Source organism: Protomyctophum parallelum (assembly GCF_964188405.1).
Source record: "Protomyctophum parallelum genome assembly, chromosome: 1".
NCBI lineage: Eukaryota > Metazoa > Chordata > Actinopteri > Myctophiformes > Myctophidae > Protomyctophum > Protomyctophum parallelum.
In genome coordinates, this window is record NC_139697.1 from 106,317,471 (window position 1) to 106,337,897 (window position 20,427).

At 45.1% G+C, this 20,427-nt stretch overlaps 1 protein-coding gene across 2 annotated transcripts in view; it reads left to right on the forward strand.

The window, feature by feature from the left end:
* Positions 1–20,427, forward strand: part of wdr44 (WD repeat domain 44) — a 135,751-nt gene that overhangs the window by 55,067 nt on the left and 60,257 nt on the right. Inside the window, exons 13-15 of one of the 2 annotated variants that reach the window (XM_083784635.1) lie at positions 1,626–1,661; positions 3,745–3,893; positions 4,611–4,749. In XM_083784635.1, the coding sequence (XP_083640761.1) occupies positions 1,626–1,661; positions 3,745–3,893; positions 4,611–4,749 (324 nt within the window). The remainder of the gene's footprint in view (positions 1–1,625; positions 1,662–3,744; positions 3,894–4,610; positions 4,750–20,427) is intronic. The other variant, XM_083784636.1, reaches the window with a different exon arrangement.

Genomic DNA, 20,427 nt, shown 5'->3' on the forward strand with positions numbered 1-20,427 from the left:
GATATCAAGACCGCGCCGCAAACCGTTCGGCCACCGCTAGGGAAGTGCTCATTCTCTTTTTCTAAATTATTCTGGGTTAGACAAACCTCTCCAAAAAGAAATGTCACGCACGCACATATTTTTCCAGTGCAGGAAGAGATTTCGAAGGTCTTGTTCCAAAAATGAACCAGTATTTATTTAATGTGTAAAAATCCATGATATTTACATTGGAATGAATGAGCCTGGCTGGAAAGTGTCTTAAGTGGGAGACTAAAATATTTAGCCTGGTTAATAAACCAGACTAATATCGCACGGACCGCGGGATATTAGTCTGGGGAGGCTCAGCTTGGATTTCATTTCCAGGGGGGCGGGTTGAAACATTTTCTCTTTGACGCAATTGGTCAGAGCTACTGTCAGTCAAAGGTCTCAAGCATTGAAAGTCACTGTACCAAAGCCCCGCCCATATTGCATACCGTGTCCCGATTGGCCGCCCCATTTCTCTGGTGTAGGAAATGGGCGTACAATTGAGCCTCTCCAGACCGTAATCCGTCGGGCAGGCAATTTATTTTTGCCAACGGCTGATTCGGTCTGGTTTATTAACCAGGCTATAAAATATTGGCCTGACAAAAAACTTTAGGTTATGGGAATTATTTTTTTATGAATGTATGCCTGCATTATACCAGCATGGTGGGTGTAAACAAACCTTTTATAATTACATTTTATTTAATGAAACAGTTCACTGTCACTGAATATATGTTTCTGAAGCCAGAAATATCAGCAGCACTGTTTGAAGTATAGTATGATGTTTGGATATTATTACTGTTGGAGCATGCTGAACTCCATGGGCCTCAACCAGGCCCAGGATGAGAGCTCATAGCTGGGTAAAAGATGTGGACCTACCAGGGAGGTTCATGGTAGTCACCAGGCCCAGAATGAGAGCTCATACCTGGGTAAAAGATGTGGACCTACCAGGGAGGTTCATGGTAGTCACCAGGCCCAGAATGAGAGCTCATAGCTGGGTAAAAGATGTGGACCTACCAGGGAGCTTCATGGTAGTCACCAGGCCCAGAATGAGAGCTCATAGCTGGGTAAAAGATGTGGACCTACCAGGGAGGTTCATGGTAGTCACCAGACCCAGAATGAGATCTCATAGCTGGGTAAAAGATGTGGACCTACCAGGGAGCTTCATGGTAGTCACCAGGCCCAGAATGAGAGCTCATAGCTGGGTAAAAGATGTGGACCTACCAGGGAGGTTCATGGTAGTCACCAGGCCCAGAATGAGAGCTCATAGCTGGGTAAAAGATGTGGACCTACCAGGGAGGTACATGGTAGTCACCAGGCCCAGAATGAGAGCTCATAGCTGGGTAAAAGATGTGGACCTCCAGGGAGGTTCATGGTAGTCACCAGGCCCAGAATGAGAGCTCATACCTGGGTAAAAGATGTGCACTTGCAGGTTTGCAAAGCTCTGTGCGGCTGAGCTCCTCCCCCATGGCTGTGATTGGCCAGCTGAACCCCCTCCCCCATGGCTGCGATTGGCTGGCTGAGTGATTTTGCCAAAACCCCGCGGCGTGTAACTGGTTCTTAATTTCTCAGCAGTAAATGTAAATGTTTTTTCACCAACAACTCATTGTGTTTTTCTGACTCAGATGGGAAAATCAAGAGGAGCTTGAGTTTTGGCTTGAGTAAGTTTTACAAGCCTTCGGCTCTCGCTCGATGCTTCGTCCATACGCACACACACGTACGCACACACGTACACACAACGTACACACGTACACACACGGGTACTTTTAGAAACAGAGCTTTTTGCTTTTCGTATTGAAAACCTCCGCGGAACACACAATCGGTGCCGGAAGTTCTTCAAGATAGGAGCTCTGGGTGGCCGGAGTTGTCTGAGCGCTTTTACTCTGAAAGCCACGACCCGGAAACAATCTACTACATTGCGATCATTTTAATTTATACGATACATGATCCAAAAAAGCGTTCATATTTTGCGGGAGAGACGGATGAGGAGCAGAAATGAAGCGCCGGTATATCGATCCGTTCATAACCACGGAGAGCGCCCTGGATTAGGAGAGTACGAGTCATTCTTTCCACCGCGCTAACAGCTAAATCAACGGTAAGCTAATATGAGCCCAGAGCGTAGCATACGGTAGCCGAAAGGTGAACTGACAACAAAAAAAAAAAGGAAAAATTCGGAATATTATCTCGCCGCGGTATCATTGAGGATTCGCTAGGACGTCCTCACACGTCGTATGCACAGCTCGGTTCGATTCCCTATGACGTTCTCAGGCGTCGTTTGTACAGATTGTGTTAAAGAGGAATGTGCACGGGGGTCGTGGCCCAGTCTCTTGCGGAAGGTTTTCACATGCTCAGTGTAAACAGGAACTGCGATGATGGGGTGTTCCAGCAGAGGGTGCTAGAGGTGCATGAGAGTTGCTAAAAGGATATTTAAAAAAAAGAGAATAGTACTGAATAGTTCTGGATCTCAATATTTACATCACAAGTTATGAGCTTTCTATCTAGCACCTCTGCTGGAACACTCCATCTAGCACCTCTGCTGGAACACTCTATCTAGCACCTCTGCTGGAACACTCTATCTAGCACCTCTGCTGGAACACTCCATCTAGCACCTCTGCTGGAACACTCTATCTAGCACCTCTGCTGGAACACTCCATCTAGCACCTCTGCTGGAACACTCTATCTAGCACCTCTGCTGGAACACTCTATCTAGCACCTCTGCTGGAACACTCTATCTAGCACCTCTGCTGGAACACTCTATCTAGCACCTCTGCTGGAACACTCTATCTAGCACCTCTGCTGGAACACTCCATCTAGCACCTCTGCTGGAACACTCTATCTAGCACCTCTGCTGGAACACTCCACATCATCGCAGTTTAATTTTCCTAGGTTTACACAACAGCCACATGGAAACGTAGCTAAAGTGGCGACGTTTCCAATGTGAAAATAATCCGAACGCGTCACCCATCCCACTCTGCCCGATGACGTCATCCGAACGCGTCACCCATCCCACTCTGCCCGATGACGTCATCCGAACGCGTCACCTATCTCACTCTGCCCGATGACGTCATCCGAACGCGTCACCCATCCCACTCTGCCCGATGACGTCATCCGAACGCGTCACCCATCCCACTCTGCCCGATGACGTCATCCGAACGCGTCACCCATCCCACTCTGCCCGATGACGTCATCCGAACGCGTCACCTATCCCTCACTCTGCCCGATGACGTCATCCGAACGCGTCACCTATCTCACTCTGCCCGATGACGTCATCCGAACGCATTACCCATCCCACTCTGCCCGATGACGTCATCCGAACGCGTCACCTATCCCTCACTCTGCCCGATGACGTCATCCGAACGCGTCACCCATCCCACTCTGCCCGATGACGTCATCCGAACGCGTCACCTATCCCACTCTGCCCGATGACGTCATCCGAACGCGTCACCCATCCCACTCTGCCCGATGACGTCATCCGAACGTGTCACCCATCCCACTCTGCCCGATGACGTCATCCGAACGCGTCACCCATCCCTCACTCTGCCCGATGGAAAAGTCTTAAAAAACGGCAAAGTAAACAAAGAAAACATAACTTGTGAATGGGAGGGAAAGTTTTTTTTAAAATCAAACAAAAATAAACACGTGTTCGTACGTGTGGACTAGAGCCTCATTCTGAAACCCTCTAGTTCCTGAGAGTCCTTGTTTTTTTGTCTCTCCCCCCCCCCCCCACCCCCCCACCCCCCCAAGTGTTCCACACTGACCAGGACGACCCTTCCTCCAGCGATGACGAGGGCATGCCGTACACCCGGCCCGCCAAGTTCAAGGCCCACAGCTCCAAGGGACCGTTCGACTTCGACCAGGTCAAGGTGGTGCAGGACCTGAGCGGGGAGCACATGGTGGGATATGTAGTTTTTATGTAGTTTCAGGACCTGAGCGGAGAGCACATGGTGGGATATGTAGTTTTTATGTAGTTTCAGGACCTGAGCGGAGAGCACATGGTGGGATATGTAGTTTTTATGTAGTTTCAGGACCTGAGCGGAGAGCACATGGTGGGATATGTAGTTTTTATGTAGTTTCAGGACCTGAGCGGAGAGCACATGGTGGGATATGTAGTTTTTATGTAGTTTCAGGACCTGAGAGGAGAGCACATGGTGGGATATGTAGTTTCAGGACCTGAGCGGATGGTGAGATGTAGTTTTTATGTAGTTTCAGGACGTGTATTATATATTTGTCCACCAGGGGACCAGGCGGTGAGGAACCATGAGGTTCATTATATATATATGATTCCACCACCAGGGGGCGGTGTGGACCATGAGGTGTATTATATATATATATATATTATTCCACCACCAGGGGGCAGTGTGGACCATGAGGTGTATTATATATATATATATATATATATATATATATTATTCCACCACCAGGGGGCGGTGTGGACCATGAGGTGTATTATATATATATATATATATATATATATATATATATATATATATATATTATTCCACCACCAGGGGGCGGTGTGGACCATGACGTTCATTATATATATATATGATTCCACCACCAGGGGGCGGTGTGGACCATGAAGTGTATTATATATATTATTCCACCACCAGGGGGCGGTGTGGACCATGAAGTTCTCCCACTGCGGCAGGCTGCTGGCCACGGCAGGCCAGGACAACGTGGTGAGGATCTGGGTCCTAAAGAACGCCTTTGACTACTTTAACAACATGAGGATGAAGTACAACACGGAGGGTAAGTAAAGGGTTAAAACCACATGGAAGTTAAACTACATGGTGAGGAGAGAGAGTTGGATGTGTACTGCCTGGTTGGATGTGTTGGATGTCCCCCCTCCCCCGCATCAAACAAGTGTTTGTTCAAACCATGTGCCTTCCATTGGAGAAGCATTGGGGCGGCCATGAAACACAGAACATCTGTTCTTTATGTGTGTACGAAGCAGAACACAGAACATCTGTTCTTTATGTGTGTACGAGGCAGAACACAGAACATCTGTTCTTTATGTGTGTACGAGGCAGAACACAGAACATCTGTTCTTTATGTGTGTACGAGGCAGAGCACAGAACATCTGTTCTTTATGTGTGTACGAGGCAGAACACAGAACATCTGTTCTTTATGTGTGTACGAGGCAGAGCACAGAACATCTGTTCTTTATGTGTGTACGAGGCAGAACACAGAACATATGTTCTTTATGTGTGTACGAGGCAGAGCACAGAACATCTGTTCTTTATGTGTGTACGAGGCAGAGCACAGAACATCTGTTCTTTATGTGTGTACGAAGCAGAACACAGAACATCTGTTCTTTGTGTGTGTACGAGGCAGAACACAGAACATCTGCTCTTTATGTGTGTACGAGGCCTAAAGCTTCCAGCGCTGTCCATGGTGAGCCGTCGCGCAATCCCGACGATCGTAAATCATTTGTGACTTTGTCTCGCATCGCTCCGGACATGTAATGATTCCTGACGAGAGCTAAGGGCTCTGAGCTAATGCTAACGCTCACAGAGCTAAGGCATATGAGCTAATGCTAACGCTCACAGAGCTAAGGCGTATGGGCTAATGCTAACGCTCACAGAGCTAAGGCGTATGAGCTAACGCTAACGTTCACAGAGCTAAGGCGTATGAGCTAATGCTAACGCTCACAGAGCTAAGGCGTATGAGCTAATGCTAACGCTCACAGAGCTAAGGCGTATGAGCTAATGCTAACACTCACAGAGCTAAGGCGTATGAGCTAATGCTAACGCTCACAGAGCTAAGGCGTATGAGCTAATGCTAACACTCACAGAGCTAAGGCGTATGAGCTAATGCTAACACTCACAGAGCTAAGGCGTATGAGCTAACGCTCACAGAGCTATGGCGTATGAGCTAATGCTAACACTCACAGAGCTAAGGCGTATGAGCTAACGCTCACAGAGCTATGGCGTATGAGCTAATGCTAACGCTCACAGAGCTAAGGCGTATGAGCTAATGCTAACGCTCACAGAGCTAAGGCGTATGAGCTAATGCTAACGCTCACAGAGCCACCGAGTGGCGCGCTACGAGCGCTACGAGCTTGTAGATCTGCTATTTTAGAAAAATCGAAGAACGAGTGACATAGAAATAGCTTTTTCAGAAAACTTTCAGGATGTCGAAGACATGTTTAGAATCTGATCTCAGGTCAGAATGGGTTAACAGGCATTTATGGGCACTAGATTTGCCTAGTTTAGCAGCATATACAGTAATATACGGTAATATACAGGTGTGACGGTACAATTGGGGAGTTTACCGGAGTTTGTTGGAGAGTTTAACGGGAGTTTCCTGTAATATACACATCCGTATTCCATGCTTCTTGCGCAGTAATTGGGAGTGAGTCTGTAGTTCTGACTGCAGTGGGAAGTTCATTCCATAGTTTAGATTGGGAGTGAGTCTGTAGTTCTGACTGCAGTGGGAAGCTCATTCCATAGTTTAGATTGGGAGTGAGTCTGTAGTTCTGACTGTAATGGGAAGTTCATTCCATAGTTTAGATTGGGACTGGGAGTGAGTCTGTAGTTCTGACTGTAATGGGAAGTTCATTCCATAGTTTAGATTGGGAGTGAGTCTGTAGTTCTGACTGCAATGGGAAGTTCATTCCATAGTTTAGATTGGGAGTGAGTCTGTAGTTCTGACTGCAATGGGAAGTCCATTCCATAGTTTAGATTGGGAGTGAGTCTGTAGTTCTGACTGCAATGGGAAGTTCATTCCATAGTTTAGATTGGGAGTGAGTCTGTAGTTCTGACTGCAATGGGAAGTTCATTCCATAGTTTAGATTGGGAGTTAGTCTGTAGTTCTGACTGCAATAGGAAGTGCATTCCATAGTTTTGGAGCCAGAAGGGAGAAGAGTTTGGGACGTGTGGAGCGTTGTCCTGGGTGTTTTTAGTGAGGGTTTGACTGATTGATTGATTGAAATATGTATTAACAGTTTGCAGAATTACAGTACATTTCAAGCACAAACTCAATACAAAGACTGTTAAAGGTGTAGGGAAACGGAAATGGTGATCAATTTATTTTGAAGTTTCAACATGAAACACAGGTCTGAAGTTTCTGAACCAATCAGAGCGTCGCATCCCTCCAGGCGATGGGACGGTAGCTAGGGACGGTAGCTATGCTATACGCAACACGCATGGTGTGTGTTTGTTTACAAATCAGATGGTTGGCCAGCTGTACCAGTTTACTGTTATGTGAAGTATTCTGTAATCAGTAGCAGCTGTGTTGGACGGATGCGCAGATATGGGGAATTAAACGGGTGAGCTTCATTTTTATTGGCGTTTATCGATGTGTATCTCTACACGTCAGCACGTTTTCGTTTGAATTAATAAATAAAACAATCGTTTTATGGACTTTTGATATAAAAACACACAGAAATGAGAATTCTCCCATTTCTTTGGCATCCATTGTTAGGTATGCCCATATGTGACCCAGGCCAGCAGAATGTGCCTCATGTCGCCAGAATGAACATGCCTTAAATCAATAAATAAACTCGTTTTTTTTTTTTATGTGATTTTCTTTTTTTTTCATATTAATACAGTTTGAATGTTGAAGAAGGTTTTCATTCAAACAGATTGTTCATTTGGGCAAATGAAATGTATACATTTATACGTCAAAGTGGGCTTGTTTTTTAACAAGTTTCTGGAGGCAGAAGAGCGCAGTTCCGAGATTTGCATGTTGGTTACGATTGGTCCTGTAATCTCTTTGTCATCAGGTTTCACGCTCTGATCACCGCCCATTAGCGTGCTTGTGTTTGTAAACACAGAAGTATTCTGGGCATTTGGGTTAGACTTTACAGAAAATAAACAAAACCACGTATAGCTACTCGCTGAAATACACTTCCCAGCTTGGAGTCTTTCACCAACAAACAACAGGCTAGAAGCTAGCTAGCCTAGTTAGCCGTTTGTGTCGTGTGTTAAAGAGCAAAGAGATCACACGTCTTTTCTTTTAATCACAACTCGCTCATTTCTTGCTCATTTAAAAAAAGGTTATATACTATGTAAACTATGAAATGCAGGCTTTCATTTGGTATATAGAACGTTTGTGTAGGCCGTCTCTAAGAAACGGTATCAATTGAAAAGGAAATGTCGGAAAAAAATTTTCCTCGCGCACCCAGCAAAGAGCTACGTCTTTTCAAATACGGCCGTTAGTACTGTTAATTCAACATCCGGTGAGGGGAGGATACGGATCGTGTATGTATTGTGTATATAAATCAGGGCATACAGTGGGTGGGCTTTAGACCGGATGTAAGCCTTGCACACTAAATAGACACCCGATGTAGTATGAATCCACCCATCGAATGCACAGGAATTACTATAAATGAAACCAGGCATTGTGACTGCATGTGGACAGATCTGTTTATTAAAATAGCAAATCTACAAGCGCACAACATCATAGCCTGATGCGTCGATTTTATTTATTTAAAATACTGGGTCAATTGTCTGACTTTGATTGCTTAAAGTAGACCTGCATAAAATGGTGTACTGCAGCTATTTACAACCAGGTAGTGTATAAGTTAAATTGAACACTTAACTTAATATTTAATACTTGAATACTTATACTTAGTATTTAATACTTAGTACTTTCAAAAGGGTTTATTGGGGCACCTTACAAATTGCATTGTTTGTTCTACTGGCTTAAACATGTCAGTGTTTCTAGTGTTGCACTGTTGACAGCTAAAACGTCCTATTGTCTCTTGTCCCTCCCATTGTCACACCCACTTCTGTCCAGCTCTAAGGTGATAAAATGTTGTGAATATTGAAAAGGGCTTTTCTCAGCTTTGGGTGAAAGGCCCCAGTCATTTTAAAATGGTTATATCTCCTTCAATTATTGTCCAATTTCATTGAATGATACATCATATGAAAGCTTACATTCTGTACTTTACGGATATGGCCTAAAAGTGTGAAAAAACGACTTTTTCATCTCACTACGCCTTTAACTGTGAGTGGACGACCCAATTAAGCATTACACTTGTTTACAAGAGGGTCCACCTTGTTCAATTCATCAAAACATTTAGAGACGTACAAATGGACACTTCCAGCTTCTCTGCGTTGGGCTGATCTGAGCGAGCGGGAAGGTTTGTAGGGCCCGAACAGACTTTGAAGACATGGTGGAGCCCAAAGAGCCATAGCTTTGGTTGATTTGAATGCCAGCTTCAGAGTTTTGTACTCTGTACGGGCATCGACCGGGAGCCAATGGAGGGACCGGGTAAGGGGGAGGGGCAGCGACCGGGAGCCAATGGAGGGAGTGGATAAGGCGGAGGGGCATCGACCGGGAGCCAATGGAGGGAGCGTAGAAGGGAGGAGACATGCGAGAATTATGGTCTGTTGGAAGACCAACCGAGCTGCGGCATTCTGGATCAACTGGAGAGGCTTAAGTGCGCATGCCGGTAGGCCAGTAAGGAGGGAGTTATAATAGGCCAGTTTTGATATGACTGATGAGGATGGAGTGACCACTGTAGTGACCACTGTAATGTGTGTTTTGAATGAGAGCTGGCTTTCCAGGACAACAAGGCGTTGTCTATGGAAATATAGAATAGGATAACCACTCAGATTAGTAGCAGGTCAGTCTGTGACGTCAGTCATTGTTCTAGTAGCAGGTCAGTCTGTGACGTCAGTCATTGTTCTATTAGCAGGTCAGTCTGTGACGTCAGTCATTGTTCTAGTAGCAGGTCAGTCTGTGACGTCAGTCATTGTTCTAGTAGCAGGTCAGTCTGTGACGTCAGTCATTGTTCTAGTAGCAGGTCAGTCTGTGATGTCAGTCATCTACGACACACCAACTTGGCCTACATGTGACATCATGTCTACGTCACACGTAGGCCCGCTAACCTATATAAGTGCTGACCCACACAGTAGGACTTCATTCCTTCAGGTAATTCATTCAAGGTATTCAGGACTGCATTATTTTACTGGGAGAAACCTATAAACTACTGTGAGAAATGTTTCGTTGGACGGTGCACCTAAAAGGGCTTCCAGAGACACCGTATGATGCTGCTGTAGCAGTGGACCACAAAGTGTACTGCTTTAGAGGAGACTTTATCGAGTCAGAGCGTCGGACTGAAGTGCATGTCTTTAACACACTGTCCTTATGCTGGACCAAGTTGCCACCAGAGACACATAGAAGAGGACAACGCCCCCTAGAGGTTCACCCCATGAAAACCAGCCGCACAGCTGTGCTGATCGACCCTTTCATCTACATCTGGGGGGGAGTGAGTCAGTCGCTCCGAGTTACTGACACATTGAACTACAGCACGGTGCTTTATGCATTTGATGTCGACGACCACAGAATGCTCACACCCAAGGTTTCTGGGACCGTTCCACAGGGGAGGTGTGGCCACTCAGCCTGTGTTGTTGGGAAGGTCATGTTTATCCATGGAGGATGGACTAGGAATAGATACACTAATGACATCTACAAGGTGGACACCACCACGATGGTCTGGACTTTAATTAAAACCAGAGGAACTCTACCTCATGCTTCATCACATCACTCTGCCACCATCATCGGGACAAAGATGTTTGTATTTGGGGACTTCCGTATTGAGGGCTACAACACCATCAGAGTGTTTGACACAGAGACGAACCAATGGATGAACACGCCTTCTGCACAGCCTCTTCCAGAAGGACGCTTCAATCATTCAGCCTTTTCCTACAATGGAGAGCTGTACATATTTGGTGGCAGCAACTATAAGCAGGACTTAAATGATCTGTGGAAATTCAGTCCAGAGACCTTCACCTGGAAGAAGGTTGAGTTCAAAGAGAATGTTCCATGTTTAAACACAACATGGTTTCACATGGTATTCTTTTGCATGGTGGGAGATCGTATAATCCTCTTTGGAGGACAAAGATCATCCAACACAGCCAATGATGACCTGCATGTCTTAGACTTGAGTCCTAGTCTGAAGACTTTATGCAAGCTGGCAGTTATTCAGTACGGTCTGGATCAGTCTGAACTCCCACACAACATCAGGTGGGAACTGGCAGCCATGACTACCAACAGCCAATAGGAACTGGCAGCCATGACAACCAACAGCCAATAGGAAAAGAAATAACAGCCCATAAAAAAGAAAGAAACAGAGGGAAAACCGATAATACAGCAGATTTCAACACTGCTCTCCACAGCCAGAAACGACATTTTTGATCTAAATTGAGTTTTTACTAAAATATAACTTATTGGTGTCCAATTTAAGTTCTGTGAGTTTAAATATGTTTTGTTTTAGAGGAAAAAAAAGCATTATAAAAACATTGCAGTAACTACAGAACCAATGTAGAGTGTAGGAACTACATTTTGGGGGTCAAGGGTCAAATCAATAATAAATGAGGTCAAATCCCGATGGTAACCACAAGGTTCCCGGTTCGATCCCTGTTGTCTCCCCTAGAGTTGGTGTCCAAGTGTCCTTGAGCAAGACTCTGAACCCCTGATTGCTCCCGATGTGCAGGTTGGTGCCTTGCATGGTTTCCTCCGCCATCGGTGTGTGAATGTGTGAATTAATGGGTGAATGTAATGCACGTCTAAAGTGATTTGGATAAAAGAGCAAGCGAGTTTCTGCCATATAACCGTCAGCTGCTTGTGACGGAATTCTCCGCCATATAAGCTTTTATAAAGATATAAAACAGGATCGCTGTAATCTTTTTTTGTTCTTTTTGTTTCCTGGCCTCTCCTTCTACAGCACTCCTTGACCGGTTTGGCGCACGCTGCCGTTCACTTCCTGTTTACGTTCCGACTGAAGTGTCTCTTAACTCTAAATCCACGAAGCTCTCCATGGTTTTGACAAAGCGCTGATGTTCGGAGGTCTTTTCTGGTTGTCTGATGTTCGGAGGTCTTTTCTGGTTGTCTGATGTTCGGAGGTCTTTTCTGGTTGTCTGACGTTCGGAGGTCTTTTCTGGTTGTCTGACGTTCGGAGGTCTTTTCTGGTTGTCTGACGTTCGGAGGTCTTTTCTGGTTGTCTGATGTTCGGAGGTCTTTTCTGGTTGTCTGATGTTCGGAGGTCTTTTCTGGTTGTCTGATGTTCGGAGGTCTTTTCTGGTTGCCTGACGTTCGGAGGTCTTTTCTGGTTGTCTGATGTTCGGAGGTCTTTTCTGGTTGTCTGATGTTCGGAGGTCTTTTCTGGTTTTCCGCTGATCGCCATTTGGAACATTGGGCGTTTTCTAGAGCAAGGATGGCCTCGTTTTAGCTCGCTAGCATCAACGCTAATAATGTAGCATCTGAAACGGACCGCGAAACCGGACGTGCATCACACTAAAAACAGAAGCGGATCCCGTGGCAGCCAAGCACCACCACTTTAGTCCACCAGGGGGCAGTACATGTGTTAAATGGTACTCATTGTTGATGAATGGAGGGACGGACGACGGACGCTTCTCAAACATTTCAGCTCGTCACCCCAAAGAGTAATTAGACGTTTACCCGGATCCCCAACTAGTGAAAATAGCAGATCTACAAGCTCACAACACAACGGTTCATGCTGCCTTGTGATCTTGTAGATCGGCTGTTTTCACTACTTATCAAATCATGAAGAAAAAAAAATGAGTGGTGCAACCACTCCTATAGACAGCTATGTGTGTGAGTGCCTGTGTCCGAGCACGGAAATAGCATATTGTCACCACCAAGTGTCACTGCTGTGCAGCCTAACACACAGACACAGAGGCCAGGGAGGAGAGCTTGTACAGTACAGTACAGTACAGTACAGTACAGTACAGTACAGGGTCTGATTTCTGCTTAAACAAACATTATGTTGTGATTGATGTTGTAAGATAAGAGCGCCCCTCACTTCACATGGGTGTGATTTTTTTTCCTTCTAAATGTTTATAAATAATATTCATTAAAAACGACATGCAGGAAACAAAAGAAAACAAAACAAAGGGACTCATAAAATGTGCCGCGACCCACACATGGGTCACATGACCCACACATGGGTCACATGACCCACTGTTTGGGAAACAGTGCCTTATATGGTTATGTCTGAGTCAGAGTGACATGAGCGTGACAACGCTGTCCTCCCATTGGACAGTTTAAATGATCTAGGATAGGACAGAGCCATTGCAAGGACGGTTCACTCTAAAGTCCATAGAATCCAATGCATTCCATAAACTTCACTCTAAAGTCCATAGACTACAATGCATCGTGTAAACTTCACTTTAAAGTCCATAGACTCCAATGCATTCTACAAACTTCACTCTAAAGTCCATAGATTCCAATGAATTATGTAAACTTCACTTTAAAGTCCATAGAATCCAATGCATTCTATAAACTTCACTCTAAAGTCCATAGACTCCAATGCATTCCGCAAACTTAACTCTAAAGTCCATAGACTCCAATGCATTACGTAAACTTCACTCTAAAGTACATAGACTACAATGCATTCCATAAACTTCACTCTAAAGGCCATAGACTACAATGCATTCCATAAACTTCACTCTAAAGGCCATAGACTACAATGCATTCCATAAACTTCACTCTAAAGTACATAGACTACAATGCATTCCATAAACTTCACTCTAAAGGCCATAGACTACAATGCATTCCATAAACTTCACTCTAAAGTACATAGACTCCAATGCATTCCATAAACTTCACTGTACAGTCCATAGACTTTGATGCATTCCGTGAACTTACGGTCCAGTCCCTTATCACTCTTGGCCAATAGATGTCTATGTAGAAGAGCCGCCATTGGACTGAAGCCCCATGAAGTGAACAGAGTTGTCGTAACTCTCTCATCTATACGACTCTGGAATAGGATAACCACTCAGATTAGTAGCAGGTCAGTCTGTGACGTCAGTCATTGTTCTAGTAGCAGGTCAGTCTGTGACGTCAGTCATTGTTCTAGTAGCAGGTCAGTCTGTGACGTCAGTCATCTACGACACACCAACTTGGCCTACATGTGACATCATGTCTACGTCACACGTAGTGACGTAGGCCCGCTAACCTATATAAGTGCTGGCCCACACAGTAGGACTGCATTCCTTCAGGTCATTCATTCAAGGAATTCAGGACTGCATTCTTTTACAGGGAGAAACCTATAAACTACTGTGAGAAATGCTTCGTTGGACGGTGCACCTAAAAGGGCTTCTAGGGACACCGTCTGATGTTGCTGTAGCAGTGGACCACAAAGTGTACTGCTTTAGAGGAGACTTTATCGAGTACAAGCGTCGGACTGAAGTGCATGTCTTCAATACACTGTCTTTATGCTGGACCGAGTTGCCCCCAGAGACACATAGAAGAGGACAACGCCCCCTAGAGGTTCACCCCATGGAAACCAGCCGCACAGCTGTGCTGATCGACCCTTTCATCTACATCTGGGGGGGAAGGATTGACACAGGGAACTGCAGCACGGTGCTTTATGCATTTGATGTCGACGACCACAGAATGCTCAGACCCAAGGTTTCTGGGACCGTTCCAGAGGGGAGGTGGGGCCACTCAGCCTGTGTTGTTGGGAAGGTCATGTTTATCTATGGAGGAAGGGCCGGGTATAGATTCACTAATGACATCTACAAGATGGACACCACCACGATGGTCTGGGCTTTAATTAACACCAGAGGAACTCCACCTCCTGCTACAGCATGTCACTCTGCCACCATCATCGGGACAAAGATGTTTGTATTGGGGGCTTCAGTAATGTGGGCTACAACCCCATCAGAGTGTTTGACACAGAGACCAACCAATGGATGAACACTCATGAAGGACGTTATGGTCATTCAGCCTTTTCCTACAATGGAGAGCTATACATATTTGGTGGCATTAACAATCAGGGCTTCAATGATCTGTGGATATTCAGTCCAGAGACCTTCACCTGGAAGAAGGTTGAGTCCAAAGGGAATGTACCATGTTTAAACACAACATGGATTCACATGGTATTCTGTTGCATGGTGGGAGATCGTATCATCATCTTTGGAGGACAAAGATCATACAACACAGTCGATGGTGACCTGTATGTCTTAGACTTGAGTCCTAGTCTGAAGACTTTATGCAAACTGACAGTTATTCAGTACGGTCTGGGTCTGTCTGAACTCCCACACAACATCAGGTGGGAACTGGCAGCTATGACTACCAACAGCCAATAGGAACTGGCAGCCATGACAACCAACAGCCAATAGGAAAAAAATAACAGCCCATAAAAAAGAAAGAAACAGAGGGAAAACCGATAATACAGCAGATTTCAACACTGCTCTCCACAGCCAGAAACTACATTTTTGATCTAAATTCAGTTTTTACTAAAATATAACTTATTGGTGTCCAATTTAAGTTCTGTGAGTTTAAATATGTTTTGTTTTAGAGGAAAAAAAGTGTTATAAAAAGATTGCAGTAACTACAGAACCAAGGTAGAGTGTAGGAACTACATTTTGGGGGTCAAGGGTCAAATCAATAATAAATGAGGTCAAATCCCGATGGTAACCACAAGGTTCCCGGTTCGATCCCTGTTGTCTCCCCTAGAGTTGGTGTCCAAGTGTCCTTGAGCAAGACTCTGAACCCCTGATTGCTCCCGATGTGCAGGTTGGTGCCTTGCATGGTTTCCTCCGCCATCGGTGTGTGAATGTGTGAATTAATGGGTGAATGTAATGCACGTCTAAAGTGATTTGGAAAAAAGAGCAAGCGAGTTTCCACCATATAAGATCCAACCGTCAGTTGCTTGTGACGGAATTCTCCGCCATATAAGCTTTTGTAAAGATATAAAACAGGATCGCTGTAATCTTTTTTTTTTTCTTTTTTTGTTTCCTGGCCTCTCCTTCTACAGCACTCCTTGACCGGTTTGGCGCACGCGCGCTGCCGTTCACTTCCTGTTTACGTTCCGACTGAAGTGTCTCTTAACTCTAAATCCACGAAGCTCTCCATGGTTTTGACAAAGCGCTGATGTTCGGAGGTCTTTTCTGGTTGTCTGATGTTCGGAGGTCTTTTCTGGTTGTCTGATGTTCGGAGGTCTTTTCTGGTTGTCTGATGTCCGGAGGTCTTTTCTGGTTGTCTGACGTTCGGAGGTCTTTTCTGGTTGTCTGATGTTCGGAGGTCTTTTCTGGTTGTCTGATGTTCGGAGGTCTTTTCTGGTTGTCTGACGTTCGGAGGTCTTTTCTGGTTGTCTAATGTTCGGAGGTCTTTTCTGGTTGTCTGATGTTCGGAGGTCTTTTCTGGTTGTCTGATGTTCGGAGGTCTTTTCTGGTTGTCTGATGTTCGGAGGTCTTTTCTGGTTGTCTGATGTCCGGAGGTCTTTTCTGGTTGTCTGATGTCCGGAGGTCTTTTCTGGTTGTCTGACGTTCGGAGGTCTTTTCTGGTTGTCTGACGTTCGGAGGTCTTTTCTGGTTGTCTGATGTTCGGAGGTCTTTTCTAGTTGTCTGATGTTCGGAGGTCTTTTCTGGTTGTCTGATGTTCGGAGGTCTATTCTGGTTTTCCGCTGATCGCCATTTGGAACATTGGGCGTTTTCTAGAGCAAGGATGGCCTCGTTTTAGCTCGCTAGCATCAACGCTAATAATGTAGCATCTAAAATGGCCGGCGAAACCGGACGTGCATCACACTAAAAACAGAAGCGGATCCCGTGGCAGCCAAGCACCACCACTTTAGTCCACCAGGGGGCAGTACATGTGTTAAATGGTACTCATTGTTGATGAATGGAGGGATGGACAGACGGACGGACGGACGCTTCTCAAACATTTCAGCTCGTGACCCCAAAGAGTAATTAGACGTTTACCCGGATCCCCGACTAGTAAAAATAGCAGATCTACAAGCTCACAACACAACGGTTCATGCTGCCTTGTGATCTTGTAGATCGGCTGTTTTCACTACTTATCAAATCATGAAGAAAAAAAAATGAGTGGTGCAACCACTCCTATAGACAGCTATGTGTGTGAGTCCCTGTGTCCGAGCACGGAAATAGCATATTGTCACCACCAAGTGTCACTGTTGTGCAGCCTAACACACAGACACAGAGGCCAAGGAGGAGAGCTTGTACAGTACATTACAGTACAGTACAGGGTCTGCTTTCTGCTTAAACAAACATTATGTTGTGATTGATGTTGTAAGATAAGAGCGCCCCTCACTTCACATGGGTGTGATTTTTCTTTTCCTTCTAAATGTTTATAAATAATATTCATTAAAAACGACATGCAGGAAACAAAAGAAAACAAAACAAAGGGACTCATAAAATGTGCCGCGACCCACACATGGGTCACATGACCCACTGTTTGGGAAACAGTGCCTTATATGGTTATGTCTGAGTCAGAGTGACATGAGCGTGACAACGCTGTCCTCCCATTGGACAGTTTAAATGATCTAGGATAGGATAGGACAGAGCCATTGCAAGGACAGTTCACTCTGAAGTCCATAGAATCCAATGCATTCTATAAACTTCACTCTGAAGTCCATAGAATCCAATGCATTCTATAAACTTCACTCTAAAGTACATAGACTCCAATGCATGATGTAAACTTCACTCTAAAGTCCATAGACTCCAATGCATGATGTAAACTTCACTCTAAAGTCCATAGATTCCAATGCATGATGTAAACTTCACTCTAAAGTCCATAGATTCCAATGCATGATGTAAACTTCACTCTAAAGTCCATAGACTCCAATGCATGATGTAAACTTCACTCTAAAGTACATAGATTCCAATGAATTATGTAAACTTCACTTTAAAGTCCATAGAATCCAATGCATTCTATAAACTTCACTCTAAAGTCCATAGACTCCAATGCATTCAGTAAACTTCACTCTAAAGTCCATAGACTTAAATGCATTCCGTGAACTTACGGTTCAGTCCCTTATCACTCTTGGCCAATAGATGTCTATGTAGAAGAGCCGCCATTGGACTGAAGCCCCATGAAGTGAACAGAGTTGTCGTAACTCTCTCATCTATACGACTCTGGAATAGGATAACCACTCAGATTAGTAGCAGGTCAGTCTGTGACGTCAGTCATTGTTCTAGTAGCAGGTCAGTCTGTGACGTCAGTCATTGTTCTAGTAGCAGGTCAGTCTGTGACGTCAGTCATTGTTCTAGTAGCAGGTCAGTCTGTGACGTCAGTCATTGTTCTAGTAGCAGGTCAGTCTGTGACGTCAGTCATTGTTCTAGTAGCAGGTCAGTCTGTGACGTCAGTCATTGTTCTAGTAGCAGGTCAGTCTGTGACGTCAGTCATTGTTCTAGTAGCAGGTCAGTCTGTGACGTCAGTCATAGTTCTAGTAGCAGGTCAGTCTGTGACGTCAGTCATTGTTCTAGTAGCAGGTCAGTCTGTGACGTCAGTCATTGTTCTAGTAGCAGGTCAGTCTGTGACGTCAGTCATTGTTCTAGTAGCAGGTCAGTCTGTGGCGTCAGTCATTGTTCTAGTAGCAGGTCAGTCTGTGACGTCAGTCATTGTTCTAGTAGCAGGTCAGTCTGTGACGTCAGTCATTGTTCTAGTAGCAGGTCAGTCTGTGACGTCAGTCATCTACGACACACCAACTTGGCCTACATGTGACATCATGTCTACGTCACACGTAGTGACGTAGGCCCGCTAACCTATATAAGTGCTGACCCACACAGTAGGACTGCATTCCTTCAGGTCATTCATTCAAGGAATTCAGGACTGCATTCTTTTACAGGGAGAAACCTATAAACTACTGTGAGAAATGCTTCGTTGGACGGTGCACCTAAAAGGGCTTCCAGAGACACCGTATGATGCTGCTGTAGCAGTGGACCACAAAGTGTACTGCTTTAGAGGAGACTTTATCGAGTCAGAGCGTCGGACTGAAGTGCATGTCTTCAATACACTGTCTTTATGCTGGACCGAGTTGCCCCCAGAGACGCCTGAAAGAGGACAACGCCCCCTAGATGTTCACCCCATGGAAACCAGCCGCACAGCTGTGCTGATCGATCCTTTCATCTACATCTGGGGGGGAAGGATTGACACAGGGAACTACAGCACGGTGCTTTATGCATTTGATGTCGACGACCACAGAATGCTCACACCCAAGGTTTCTGGGACCGTTCCAGAGGGGAGGTGGGGCCACTCAGCCTGTGTTGTTGGGAAGGTCATGTTTATCTATGGAGGAAGGGCCGGGTATAGATTCACTAATAACATCTACAAGATGGACACCACCACGATGGTCTGGGCTTTAATTAACACCAGAGGAACTCTACCTCCTGATTCAGCAGGTCACTCTGCCACCATCATCGGGACAAAGATGTTTATATTTGGGGGCTTCGGTGATGGGGGCTACAAGACCATCAGAGTGTTTGACACGGAGACTAACTATTGGATAAACACTCCTTCTGCATGGCCTCTTCCAGAAGGACGCTACGGTCATACAGGCTTTTCCTACAATGGAGAGCTGTATATATTTGGTGGCAGGAACCATAAGCAGGACTTCAATGATCTGTGGAAATTCAGTCCAGAGACCTTCACCTGGAAGAAGGTTGAGTCCAAAAGGAATGTTCCATGTTTAAGTCAATACATGTTCAATCACGTGGCATTCTGTTGCATGGTGGGAGATCGTATCATCCTCTTTGGAGGACAAAGATCATCCAACACAGTCAATGATGACCTGCATGTCTTAGACTTGAGTCCTAGTCTGAAGACTTTATGCAAATTGACAGTTATTCAGTACGGTCTGGATCAGTCTGAACTCCCACACAACATCAGGTGGGAACTGGCAGCCATGACTACCAACAGCCAATAGGATCTGGCAGCCATGACAACCAACAGCCAATAGGAAAAAAATAACAGCCCATAAAAAAGAAAGAAACAGGGAAAACCGATAATACAGCAGATTTCAACACTGCTCTCCACAGCCAGAAACTACATTTTTGATCTAAATTGAGTTTTTACTAAAATATAACTTATTGGTGTCCAATTTAACTTCTGTGAGTTTAAATTTGTTTTGTTTTAGAGAAAAAAAGCGTTATAAAAATTTGCAGTAACTACAGAACCAATGTAGAGTGTAGGAACTACATTTTGGGGGTCAAGGGTCAAATCAATAATAAATGAGGTCAAATCCTGATGGTAACCACAAGGTTCCCGGTTCGATCCCTGTGGGCTCCCCTAGAGTTGGTGTCCAAGTGTCCTTGAGCAAGACTCTGAACCCCTGATTGCTCCCGATGTGCAGGTTGGTGCCTTGCATGGTTTCCTCCGCCATCGGTGTGTGAATGTGTGAATTAATGGGTGAATGTAATGCACGTCTAAAGTGATTTGGAAAAAAGAGCAAGCGAGTTTCCGCCATATAAGATCCAACCGTCAGCTGCTTGTGACGGAATTCTCCGCCTTATAAGCTTTTATAAAGATATAAAACAGGATCGCTGTAATCTTTTTTTTTTTTTTCTATTTGTTTCCTGGCCTCTCCTTCTACAGCACTCCTTGACCGGTTTGGCGCACGCACGCTGCCGTTCACTTCCTGTTTACGTTCCGACTGAAGTGTCTCTTAACTCTAAATCCACGAAGCTCTCCATGGTTTTGACAAAGTGCTGA